The sequence below is a fragment of the Hipposideros armiger genome, unplaced genomic scaffold (assembly GCF_001890085.2).
Source record: "Hipposideros armiger isolate ML-2016 unplaced genomic scaffold, ASM189008v1 scaffold_94, whole genome shotgun sequence".
Taxonomy (NCBI): Eukaryota; Metazoa; Chordata; class Mammalia; order Chiroptera; family Hipposideridae; genus Hipposideros; species Hipposideros armiger.
In genome coordinates this window covers 693,240-707,057 of record NW_017731444.1, presented here as the reverse complement: position 1 = coordinate 707,057, position 13,818 = coordinate 693,240, and the positions used below count along the sequence as shown (strand labels likewise).

The 13,818-nt window shown below is 43.0% G+C and overlaps 1 protein-coding gene across 1 annotated transcript in view; it reads left to right on the top strand.

Annotated features, from left to right (window-relative positions):
* TMC2 (transmembrane channel like 2) overlaps positions 1-13,818 on the top strand; it is a 65,148-nt gene that overhangs the window by 42,732 nt on the left and 8,598 nt on the right. The window contains exons 12-16 of the mRNA XM_019645803.1: positions 79-258; positions 1,730-1,879; positions 3,922-4,050; positions 7,016-7,083; positions 7,917-8,156. Of these exons, the coding sequence (XP_019501348.1) occupies positions 79-258; positions 1,730-1,879; positions 3,922-4,050; positions 7,016-7,083; positions 7,917-8,156 (767 nt within the window). The remainder of the gene's footprint in view (positions 1-78; positions 259-1,729; positions 1,880-3,921; positions 4,051-7,015; positions 7,084-7,916; positions 8,157-13,818) is intronic.

Sequence of the window (13,818 nt, the reverse complement as noted above, 5' to 3'; positions counted from 1 at the left end):
GGGACTGGGAGTGCAGAGATGGTGACCAACCAAGTGATATTGATGACTTGAGTAACCCAGGCTTTCCTGATCCCTCAGGTAGAAATTGTGATGTCCCTGCTTGGGATGTTTTGTCCCCCTCTGTTTGAAACCATCGCTGCCCTAGAGAATTACCACCCGCGCATTGGACTGAAGTGGCAGCTGGGACGTATCTTTGCGCTCTTTCTGGGGAACCTCTACACGTTTCTCTTGGCTCTGATGGATGACGTACACCTCAAGGTAAAGACCGACCACTAACATCCCTCAGTCCCTAATGCCCATCATATTTTAAATATGATAATTTCCTTATGCATAATTCATATTAATTAAATAAATTTTGGAAAGTTCAAAAAGTAAAATGAAGAAAAAAATATTCCCAGGATATGACCCAAAGACAACTATTGTTAACATTTTGCTGCAGTTCTTTGCTGTTTTTTTCTTAGGTTGTCTTTTTTTCACATCACATATTTGTCACTTGATACCCTTAATATTTTATCTACAGCCGTTCCCATATTGTTTCATAGCTGCCATAAGCGTTTACCAGCCAAGTAAGTGTCCACTGAGATGATGTGTCATAGTTGATTTAACCTTTCATCACTACTCACCAGATGCTTATGGAGCACCCACTATGTCAGGCCCTGGGGGTACAGCCTAGAGCCAAACACAGTCCTGATCCAAAATGTTCACACTCTGGGCTAGGAGACAGACTCATTCTTTACAGCATGCTGCAGGATATGTTTCAGTGGAGGCAAGCCCAGGACAGCATGCCTGTGCCTAGAAGGGCCTCCACAACCCCCTGGGGAATCTTAGCAGAGACTGGGAAAAGCAGAGGGAACAGCTGGAGCAAACAGAGAACTGCAGGATGGCTGAACAACAGAGTAGAGGGGAAGAAGTGAGAAATGAAACTGGGGGAAGGGCCAGATGTTGATGCTCCTCGTTCCCACTTCTCCCTCCTCATTATTGAGCTGCATGAACTTTTTCCTGATTAACAGGAAAGCTATCAGAAGGTTCTAAGCATGAAAGTGACAGGATCTGGCCCTTGCCCACCCTTCCAACTTCATCTTTGACTTCGCTAGTACACTGTTCCACCCTGCAAAGCTTCACGTTTCCTCCATGGGTAAAACTTCTCTCTTGCTTCTCTCTCCACCCTTCTCCCTATGTTTGACTCGTTGACTAACCCTCCCTGGGGTTTTGGCTCAGATCTCTTTGCCTCCAGGAAGTTTTCTGTGGCCCCCATTTTCTGATGTGGATTTTCTCAATCCCCAGAGAAAATTTCCCATAGCTCTTATCACTCTGTCCTATAATTGTCTGTCTGTTCATCTCTGTCACTTACTAGACTATGAATTTTCTGAGAAATACTCCCTCTCTCTTGTTCACTCCTGTGTTGCCACTGCCTTGTACATCCAGAATAGACCCTGAATAAATTATGCTTAAAAGAAGAATGAACGATTGGATGGATGGATGGATGGATGGATGGATGGATGGATGGATGGATGGATGATAACGTAGAGACGATAACTTCATGGGAAAGACCCAAGGACTTCAGCCAACTGCCTCCCTCTTCCATTTAGATTTTTTTGGGAGACTCAAGGGGTAGGGCAGAGTTTAGGTGGTAAGTTTGTAGCATGCACTGGCTTTAATTGTTGTTCCTTTGGAAACGTTGGACCATCTGTGGCTCCTTCCAACCCCACATTTCCATCTTGCGTTTCAGCTTTCTAATGAAGAGACAATAAAGAACATCACTCATTGGACTCTGTTTAACTATTACAACTCATCGGGTTGGAATGAGAGTGTCCCCCGGCCACCCCTGCACCCTGCTGATGTGCCCCGGGGTTCCTGCTGGGAGACAGCTGTGGGCATTGTAAGTAGTTGTGCTCTCCTGAAAAAGTCATCCCTGTTCCCTGTTCTTGTTATTCCTTCCTTGATGTTTCCATTGTTAAGCCACCAAAATGTCCAGCCAGTACTTTTTAAGAACATTCCATTTTCTTAAAATGGAAAAGTTCCTTTTCACTTTCCCTTTTTTTTTTTCAGTGTCCCACATATTTCTCTATATGCTCCATTCATCAACCTAATACCACTTGGCTTTATTTAGTTATTGCAGATTTTACCGAAAGCATGGTGTTCTCCACCTGGAAGTCATGAATAAATACTCCTAAAAATTGGATGCAGGATTTCGTGTGTACATGCATGTGTGCATTTTTCTGTAAAGAGAATTCATGGTTTTCAATAGAGTCCCGAAAATGAACAACTACCATGTCCCCTTATCTATTTTCATCAATGTTCCTGTACCTTGCACAGGGTGGACTTCAAAGCCTTCGTAGGCAGAAACTTGAAGTAGTCATGGGTAACACAGGGATGAGCTGCCTTCTCTTCCTCAGCCGTCTCTTCACACGGGGTTTCGATTCATCAGCCACCCCCGTGAGAGGCAGTGCTTATTACTTTTTCATGGGTCCCCTGAAGAATCCATGCTCATAGAGAATTAGACAACAGAGTTTTTAGCTGAATATGATGAAGTACGGTGGAGGAGGGGATTACATCACACACTCCATTGAACACCACCTGCACAAACTGCAAGTCCTGTGGGGGAAAAAATAACCTGTTCTTTCCCTTAAGGTCCTGGGGGCTTTTTCTCCCCACTTCCTTCATCAGACTCAATATTTCTTGCCACCTCCAGTCCAGATTCCCCATACTCTTCCAACCCTCCTCATCTTCAATGTGCAGAGCTATTCAGCTTCCCCAGCTCCTGCATTTCTCAACCCATCGCAATGTGTAGCAGAGAAAGAATCTTCAGGTCAATAGAACCCACCCTCTTTAGAAGGTAGAAGAGAGCTCATTACCTGTGTGATTCCTTTGGAATATTCTGCTATAGAATTTCTCATTTCCTGCCTCATGTCCTCGGGAGGCATCTACTTGCCCTCCTTTCTGAATGGCCATCACTGAGCCCATCACTGATGAAAGTTTCTTTATTCTGAGCTTGTTGGTAATGATGGGTTTGAGGCATTATGTCCTGCTCACCTGTCCTCCACCACTTCTACCCCAAGCCCCAGAGCATCACCCTGCACAGAGTGGAGGCCTGATACAAGTTGGGTTGTTTATTAACTAAGAGCATTAACTTGAATTCTTATTGAGGAATAACCCTGAAAACTTGTCAGCTCATCCAGCAAACATTTATTAATCATTGTGGAGGGTACAAAATGAATAAAGCAGACCCCATGCCCCCTAGGAATTCCAGGTCTATGAGATATCTTAAAGGTTATAATGACATCTGGGAGATATTTTAATTTTTCAAAAAGAAAAAGTAATAAATTATACATACTCTACAAAGCAGAACAATCTTTATTCCTTTTTATTTTTTATTTTTTTGGATCTTCTGCTATGTTCCTCTAAAAAAAAAAACCTGCTTTATTTTCTTTGTGTACCAAGAAAAAAATCCGATTAGCAGGAGGTAAAGAAAGCCAGCTGTTGTCCCCAGTGACATAGGTCAGCTTGTCTTAGCTGGGGCCGTTGGCACTTCAGAGCAGGTGCAGGAAGCAATCTGTGTGAGCCTGCAGATTCTGTACCTCTGCAAGAGTGCTGATAACTATCAAGAACTTGGCATTGCCAACATGCCGGGTAATTTGCACCAAGCTTCTTATTAACCCTGCAAGTTTAATATTATCAACTTCAAAAGGTTCGGAGACTATTCCAAAGCAATACAATTAGTAAGTTGTAAAGCTGAGACCGATTTTAAGCATTTTCCAAAGCTTGGGGTTTTTGCTTTCCACCATCACCACACTGCCACCCAGAATTAGAGGGTCCCAGAGAAGAATTCAGGTGGGTGGGGGAGAGTTTGCATGGCGTTAGTTGGAACAAACAGGCAAGGTGCAACCCTGACTACCCCCATTTCTGTGTTCCTCCTTGCAGGAATTCATGAGGCTAACGGTGTCCGACATGCTGGTAACATACATCACCATCCTGCTGGGGGACTTCCTGCGGGCTTGTTTTGTCCGGTTCATGAACAACTGCTGGTGCTGGGACCTAGAAGCTGGATTTGTAGGTCACCATTTCACTGATACTATGCAGAAAGTTGTTTCAACTAACCTCCTTGATAGAGTCAGATGCATTCATGTGCATTTCCTCAGATGCTTAATGCTGTTTCTGCTCTGTGAAGTAGTAAAGTATTTAATGTATATTTCCTTTAAGTGCCCTACTTGCCTTTTCCCAATGCAATTAACAATGTGACCTTCCTATCTGGGAAATGGAAGCGTTTGGCCTTCATTGGCCTTCAGGACTTCAGTGCTGAGCAGATGGCTTGTAGAGAAATGGCAAAGCGGGGCCGGCTGAGTGCCTCAGTTGGTTAAGAGCTCACTCAAGAGTCTGAGCTCTGAACAACAGCGGTTCGATTCCCGGCCCGAGCTGAGCAGCCAACATGTGGCAGCATGGCTCAGCTTAAAAAAAAAAAAAAAAAAGAGAGAGAGAGAAATGCCAAAGCAGCATCAACTCTCATTAGGGAAGGCAAAGAACACTAGGCTTCGAAGTCCACACTGTGCAAGCTACTGGGACAGAGTGAAAGTGATAAGGGGAATTGGTAGCTCTTGGTTTTTGAGACTAATTAAACCCTGAAGTGGGGCAGGGCCGATGTGGATGTGAATGTTTCAGAAAGTTCTGGAACACATCAAGAACACAATAACCACTGGTCCGATCTTCTGGATTACACTTTGAGAAACCTCATTTGACTCATGCCCTCCACCTGGGATACTCCTGTGAGCCACCTACCCAGGAAACTGCTCATTCTGCATGTGTGTCATTTCCTCTCTGTAGTGGCCTTCTAGATCTGGCAGAACCTCTGGCCTCATTTGTCCTGTGGGTGTCTCTCCCACAACATCTCACTTGCCTACCCAGTAGTTACTGATAAGGTGGGAGGGTGGGCCTCCCCCTTAACTGAGCTCCATACCCTGTTTACCTGTGTCGTCTTCATCCTGGCCTACTGCAGGGTACCTGGCCCAGGTAAGGGCCTTACTACAGGTCTGTCATATTTTTATCCTTTGGTCACCAACCGCAGTTTTACACAGGCCTACGCAACTCCTCAGCAGCCAAGAAAACTTCATAATCTTATCTGAGAATAAGGATGCAAGAACCTTGTGCTCAGAGAAGGTGTCATCTTTATATCATGACATTGCTAAGATGTCATTGCCCTCACATTAATTTATAAGTTCAACAAGATCCCAAAAAAATACTAAAATTCATTAAAAAAAAATAAGCATGTGGAAATAGCCAGAAAAATTTTAAGACAGCAGAATAAAATGGACTGCAGTTAATCTTATGATAAAACATATTATGAAGCTATAATAATTAAAACTGGTACTAGAGAATAGACAGACCTGGTGGAACAAACTAGAAAGTCCAGAATTAGGTATAGTTTATATGGAAATTTAGTTTATGACAAAGGGAGCCTTTCAAACCAGTGGAAAAATAAAGGATTATATAACAAATGGGTCAAAATTGGTTAACCATTGGAAGGGGAGGTATGTCTCTCGCTCATTTCACCTAAATAAATAAATTATAGGTGAATCAAAGTTTTAAATGTCAAAAAATGAAATCATAACTTCTAAAAGAAAGCATATATAATATAGAACTTATAATCTTGGAGAGTGGCAGATCTTTCTAAGCAGCACAAAACCCAGTAGATAAAAAAAATTTTAATATTTTAAAATGTTAAATTTTATTTTATTTTATTTTTTCAAAGATTTTATTAGGGAATTGGAGGAGGGGAACAGCATTGGGGAATCGGGGAAAGGGAACAGACAAGTTGCTGTCCTTTTGTTCTTCAGTCTAGTTGTGGAGGATGTCGCTTCACTGGCCCATGTTGGTGTTATTATTGTGCTCTTTCCCGGTGAGGCAATCAGTAGCTGGCCACTGGATGGCCACTCACGGCGGCTCATGGCAGCTCATACCAGTGGCTGGCTGCTCATGCTGGCTGCCAGCCACTCATGGTGGCTCACAGGCAGCCCACTGCAGCTCCGCTGCAGCCTACGCCGTTGCCGGCGGCCCAGCTCCATCTTAGCTGTTGTTCACCATCTTAGCTGTAGAGGGCGCAGCATCACCGGCCCCCATGTGGGATCTGAACCGCAGCCCTGCGGCTCAGAGCCAGCGCTCCCAAGCCAACTGTTAACCAACGCATCACATGGCTGGCCCTAAAATGTTAAATTTTAAATTCCCAAAATTTAACCCTCATATGTTTGGATTATACATGCTTCTTCCTTGATCCATGATTGCCTGACTTTCCTTCTTCTCTGTCCTAACTTCTTATTCCTCCTTCTCTTATTCCTGTCACCCTTTATCTCCATTTCTGGAAGATAAATTGGGGAGTAGGTTTAAATATGCTTCCTGAGGACCCCCGACACCCCAGTGCTCACAAATTTGTATTCTTTCAAATACTTCACAAATCTCCCAAACTCTGAAAATCAGGGTCAGGCTGAAAATATGTATCTGGCTGAAATCTTTCTTTTCCATGAAGGCTTTCAGGCTACAGGAAGATGAGAAAGAGAATAGAGAATTGGAGGAGTGATTTATGTTTGTTTGTGTGTTTGTTTTTTAAGCTTTCTTTTCATTTGACTTCTCATTTGATTATGTGTATTTCATTATTTATTAGTGTTACCCCTTGATTATAATTTCAATGTACATTTCTGATTAGAACATTGATAAAATGTTCTCTTATGGGCCAGGGTCCTCCCAAGAGCACACTGTTAGCCCACAGGCCCTAAAAGGTAAAAACTCTCACATTTTTTTACTGAAAAATGTTTCAACTTTGAGAACTTCAAAAGTTTTCTTTAAAAAGTTGAAAACGTGTTAAAGAAGCAGAACCCTTAATTTAAATTTCCTTCTGGTCACCAGAGCAGGCTCTTTGGAATGGCCAGTTGGCTGGTTTGGCCAGTTGGCTGGTTTGGGGTCTGGCTGACGTACCACCTAACATGTTTTCTCTCTCTCTTTCTCTCCCTCTCTCTCTCTCTCTTTCTAGCCTTCATATGCTGAGTTTGATATTAGTGGAAATGTGCTTGGTTTGATCTTCAACCAAGGAATGATCTGGTGAGTTATCCATTTTGTCTGGGGATCACCTCTTTTGGGGAGCCAAAAAACTGGAATCCCAGGCTTCGTCTCTCAACCAGCTGTGGAGAGGCTGGACAAATCATCTGGCCTCTCTAAGCTTCCTTCTTTCACATGAAAAATTGAGGGCAGCACTAGATGAGAACTAAGACAGTGTCTGGTCCACCCCTGTGTTACCGTGGACATAGAAAGGGAAGGAGAGAAGACGCGGAGACACAGAATGAGGAAAAAGAAAGAGGGAGGCGAGAGAGAAGAAGGAAGAAAGTAAAAAGTAGGGAGGAAAGAAGGAGAAGAAAGAAAGGGAGAGAGAAGAGGGAAAGCAGAGGAAAGGAAAGAAAAAAAGAGGAAGGAGGGAGGAAAGGAGGGAGATAAATGAACTAAATTCCTCTGAGAAGGGAGTTAGAGGAGGCTGCATAACGTCAGCCTCAGGCTTTCAAGACACCGGGGGCTCACTGCAAGCCAATGTCCAATTCTCGTAATTTAAGGACTTTTCAAATTCTTTTCTGAGCAGCAGTGCTGTTTTAGAGACCATTGAGAACCATACAGGAGGCCATGTAGTTTGCTAGATGCCTGTTGGTGAGGCAGTGGTTCAGTTCTGGCCAGAACCCAAACCAGTAATGCTCCGAGCGTCTTCCTGTTCCTGGATGGCTTGATGATAAACGTCCTGGTTAAATGGGAGGCCCCTTCCCTTGTAACCAACGGAGAAAGCAGCGAAGCCTCATGCCCCTAACCCATCCATCCCATTTCCTTCTGTCATCCTTCCCTGGCCTCTTCTGCTCTCGGGCCAACCAGGTGTGCGGTTTCTGCCCTTCCAGGATGGGCTCCTTCTATGCTCCGGGACTGGTGGGCGTCAATGTGCTGCGTCTGCTGACCTCCATGTACTTCCAGTGCTGGGCAGTGATGAGCAGCAACGTCCCCCACGAACGCGTGTTCAAAGCCTCCCGATCCAACAACTTCTACATGGGCCTCCTGCTGCTGGTGCTGTTCCTCAGCCTCCTGCCTGTGGCCTACACCATCATGTCCCTCCCGCCCTCCTTTGACTGCGGGCCATTCAGGTGCACTGTCTTGCTTGCATAAGAGAAACTCCCCTTTTGAGGAAGCCTGCGCAGGGAATACTGGTTCTGCAGCCTGTGAAAAGCCATAGAGCTTTGAGCAAATCACTCGTGCTGTTCAATAGTTTTTTGCAGGATGGAAATGGTCTATATCAGCGCTATCCAGTATGGTAGCCAACAGCCACATGTGGCTGTGAGCCCTTGAAATGAGGACCAGGAAATTGAATTTCTAATTTTCTCTCATCTTGATTAATTTTTATGAAAATAACCACACCTGGCAAATGGCTACTATATTGAACAGCGCAGTTCTAACCTTTTAACATGTGAATCATCTACTGCCGTGGATTACCTTACCATGGGATGAGTAACAGAGGATATTCTGAAGATGGCGTGACTATACATTGACAAGAGCCATTCAAATGTGAAGCAGCTACTGAGACTCTTGACCGAGTCCCCACGATCTGTGGAGCATTTGCCAGCACTGTGGGTTCAGGGTATAAGTCAGACTAGTTTAGGAGACTGGACATTGTATAAAGAGAAAAATAATTATGAAAGGGGGTAGACTGGGAAACATTGTGCATCTACTGCTCTCCTTCCAAATGGGAGATCCTCTGGAAACAAAGCCCTCCCTCTACTCCATTAAAAAGGGTTCTGTGGTTGGAGCAGTTTGCAACGTGCTGCCCCTTTTATCTGCTACCTTCTCACTTAGAAATGCTCAATGCACACTCCTTTATTAAAGGCTTGGAGAATTGTGCAATGAGGTTGCAAGCCAATGATTCCAACCTTATTGACCACAGACCTTTTCTTCATGTAACACTCATCCAGGGCCAGGAGTAGGGTAAGGCAAATGAGGCACCACCCTCGCTTGCACCACCCTAAGATTGAGTACTTCCTTAAATTGTGCACCCCTGGGCTTCACCAACCTCACTGTAGTCCCAGCCCTGCCTACCAATGTGGACCAACACACTTTAAGAGATGCTGACTGGTACTTCTCAGTTTATAAGGGACTTACCTAGATAAAACCCTGTGGTGGTGCCCCACAGGGAGTGCCATGGAAGCTCAGAGGAGACATCAGCAGGAGACATCAGCAGAATGTGATCTGGCTGAACAGGGGTTCAGACAGAAGGAAAAGTAGAGCTAGATCTAGAGTGGAAGGACATGCTGAGCCAAGGACATGCTGTCCCTTCAAACCTGGGACACCAGGCTGAAGGGAAAACCACATGGTACAAGTGATGGAAGCCTCTTTTGGCTTCTTCCTGAGCATGGTTTGGAGGACTGGGCTCTGGGTACAAATGCCAGTGCCCCTTTGCTCAGGCTGCCCACCTGTCCCCAGGCAGAAGACCAATGAGTGGGCCTGTGCCATGCCTGGCCCTCACCATCTGCCCCACCCTTGCTTGATCTGCTACCCTGAAAGGCCCTGACAGCCTACCCAGATAGCAGGGGAAAGGGCCTATAATGGAACTCAGAAAGAAACATGGCTGCCACCTCCTTCCTCTTCAGATCAAAGCCCAGAACAGCTGGAATTTTCACAGCTGTCCTCTCACTTGCTTCAGGTCTTCACTCAAAGGTCACCTTTTCAGTCACACACACACACACACACACACACACACACACACACACACACTTCTTATTGCTTCTGCTTATCAGCATCTACCATGCCATTCCTTTTGCTTATTTATCTTGTTTGTTGTCTGCCTCCCCACCAGGACATAAGCTCGATAAGGGTGTGATTTTTGCTTCCTTTCTCGTGCTTTCTACCCACTGTTTAGAAGAGAACACCTAGTTTGTGGTCAATGCTCAAACTAGACCCTTCACCTCACAGAAATTCACTTTTACAGGGAGGAGCTTAGGGTTTGGACCAGGTCCAGACAGGCAACATAAATGAATGAGATGGACAGCTTTGCATAGCCTATAGTAAGGGTGGGTAAACTATAGGCCGTGGACCACCACCTGTTCTTGTAAATAAAGTTTTATTAGAACACAGCCATGCCCATTTGCTTACACATAATCTGTGGCTGCTTCTTGTTACAACAGCAGGATTGAGCAGTTCCAACAGAGACCATCTGGCTCACACAGCCTAAAATCTTTATTATCTTGCCCTTTCCAGAAAAAGAAATTGCCAACCCTCTGATTTAGAGCATAGACTCTAGAGCCAGCTCTGTCATCCACCAGCTGGGTCATCTTTATCAAGTTACTCAGCTCCCTACACCACAAGTTCATTGCCTATAAAATAGAAATAACTGTAGTGCCTGCCTTATAGGGTTGTGTTGAGGATTTAGTGTGTTGTTAATTGTAAAGTACTTAGAGGAGAGTGCTAATCCATAGGAAGTCATATATACTAGTTTGTTAAGCCTGAGCCCTGCCCAAGTAGGGGGTAGCTCGTATTCATAGCAATGATATGAAATGGGAAGCATTATCTGCACCAGAAATAAGCTAACCTTCTCTATAAAGAGCTTGATAATAAATATTTTAGGCTTTGGGGATCAAGAGGAAAAATCAATAATATTATGTAGGTACTTATATAACAAGAGAGGAACAAATGCCCACAAAGTTTCTATTGACAAAATTCAAAATATGATAATAGTAGAGCATAATTTTATGTAAGGCAGGTCTACCAATGAGAAGAATGGAATTCTTTTGTGGGGGAGAGGGTGATAATATTTCACATGACAGAGGATATAAGTTACTGTTCTCTGTCATCAAAGATCAATTGTCCAGATTGCCATCTTTGCTGCCTGGAATCATCATTACACCAGACAAAGCAATACATCTACTACCACAAAAAAAAAATGCCATACAATTTTACTACTACTAAGTCATTGAACTGTTATGTGGTAGGACAAGTCAGGATATTCAGCTTCTATTTCTGACATAAATTTACAAGCAAATGAAATTCACTACTGACACTGTCGGTTCAATTGCACATGATAGATTCAAATATTTTCTGCAAATTACCTAACTGATGAATAAGACTGAAGAACAACCATAGTCTGGACACACCTAAACCTTCACAAGCTTTGTAACTTTGTCCAGCTAAGCCTTCTTCTGCTCTACATATATTTTAACCATTTTCAATTGTGACATATCATAGCCGATGCCACTTTGTTCAGTGGTACTGAATTTCATTCCATTCAATTGTACTGAATTAGTGTTTTCCCAATTTCTTTGAGAAAATCTCACCCATGTTTGTTCCACACAGAATTTTCATAGAAGTTAATTCCTTAGTCACTTCAAACTTGGTACTAACTCCTCAAATAGACAGCTGAGCAGTATCAGTACCATTTATTGACTTATCACAAGGGAAACCACATGAAATTATTTGCCTTGTGTTTGAGTAGGACATTATTCTCAATGTCCTCAACTCTTCAAGCAAGCATCTGCTCTTGCTGGAAATTCTAAAAGTCTTAAACACGTTTATTTTCTCTGGATACATTTCTTCAGCTCCTGCTTTCAAACACAATTTAATTACTTTACCACTGGTCAATGAGGAACATGATCTTTGGAAACTAGAGGAAAGGGGCTGCTTGTTATATAGACCAAAAGCTTAGCTCAATTAGGTTCTACAGTTGTGTGGAAAGCTGCATTTGTAAATGAGGAACTTGGATAGTCGCTGAGGGGATTTCTAAGCAAAGTGTTGAAGGTGCAGCCTGGTTTCTTGCTGTTTATACTAAAATGTAAAAAGAAAAAGATAAATTGAGGAAAGAACTGATAAGCAAAGAGGAACCAGGCTTAATGATTTTGGAAATTCTCAGCCTATCCAGATTGCAAAAGATACTAAGAAAACAGATTGACTGTCAGGAACACATGCTCTAAAAAGAAAGCCAACAGGGAGACTAGACAACTTTTTGCTAGTGCTTCTGAAGAATCAGAAGACCTGAATTCACACAGAGCATTCTTTTAAGCATATACCTCAGATCCTCTCAACCCTCTCAGCATAAGCCAGGGATATAGATAGATTTCTCCAGGAAATATCTGTGTAGGACCTTCTTGTCTAATGGACTGAATTCCCATGACATATATGAAAGACCCACCAGGTATTTGAGAATGATATATGAGCAGCAACACTACCAGCTTGGACTGAAATGGACAGAGAAGAGACAAAATGAAGGAAAGGTGTTGGACTCCAAAAATTCTGCAGGCAGTAAAACAAACAGGCTGATAAAATCTATTCAGTTGAAACATCTGCTACTCTTCAAGGAAAAGAAAGGGTGACTCTGAGGGCAGAGTCTTGGGACTGGAGGGCAGAGCTGCAGGCACAGAGGGTGGAACCAAGAACCCAGAAGATTATTCTCAGGCCTTTGAAACCTAATGGACTTTGGCTGATGGGATTTCAAAATTGCTAGAAGCTGGTGATTCTTTTTTTCCTTCCATTTTCTCCCTTTTGGAATTGGAACATTGGAACATGATCCTATGGCTTTCCTATCACTGTATTGTGGGAGTAAATAACTTGTTTTTCTAGTTTCACGGTCCACAGAATTTTGCCCCAAGATGGATCCTACTCAGAGTCTCATCTATACCTGATTTAGATAATGAAATTTGGGACTTTTGAGCTGCTAATGTTTAGATGAGATTTTGGACTTTGAGTTGATGCTGTAATGGGTTGAGACTTTTGGGAATGTAGAGATGGCGGCGAATGTATTTTTCAGGTGGGATGCATGTGAATCTTTGGGGGCCACAGAGTGGACTGTAGTGGGCTGATAATGGCTCCCAGAGTTATTCAGGTCCTAATCTCCGGAACCTGTGGATGTTACCTTATATAGCAAAAGGGACTTTGTCAGTGTGATTAACTTAAGGACCTTGAGATGGACTATCCAAGTGAGCCCTAAATCACAAGTGTCCTTATAAGTGTTCTTATGAGAAGAGCAGAAAACGATGTGACCATAGAAGCAGAAAGAGATTTGAAGAGTCTAGGCTGCTGGCTCTGAAAATGGAAGAAGGAAAGAGCCATTAGCCAAGGAATGCAAGAAATGAAGCTCTAGAAGCTAAAAAAAAGCAAGAAAACATTCTTCCCTACAGCCTCCCTCTGAAAGGAGAGCAGCCCTAACAACACCTTAGTTTCCGCCCAGTGAAACCATTTCAGACTTTTGGCCTCCAGAATTATAAGGGAATAGACTTGTATTGTTTTAAACCACCAAAGTAGTAATTTGTTACAGCAGGCATTGAAAACTAACACATCATCTAATACATCATAAGCCAATGACAAAATAATCCCCAGTCTACTGTGACTTAAAAGCATAACATTTGAAATCCACTCTACTTTTCTTATTTTTACATGATGGGTATGCACTGGTAATAAAAAAAAATAAAATAAATGTCATAATATGCGGATATGTGTGGCACGTGAAATGCTATCATGTTATCATTGCAATTTGTAGTGGGCTGTGCAACAGTGCTAAGCATTGCAAAGGCCACAAATGGTCTGTGACACAACTATTCATGTCTGCCATTATAGGACAAAAACAACCATAGGCAATGCATAAATAAATGGGCATGGTTGTGTTTCAATAACACTTTACTTACGGACACTTAAGTTTGAATTGCATACTTCAATTTTTATGTGTCACAAAATATTATTCTACTTTTTATATTGTTTCAACCATCTAAAAACATAAAAACCATTCTTAGCTCACACGCTGTATAAAAGCAGGTGGCAAGCTGAATTTGG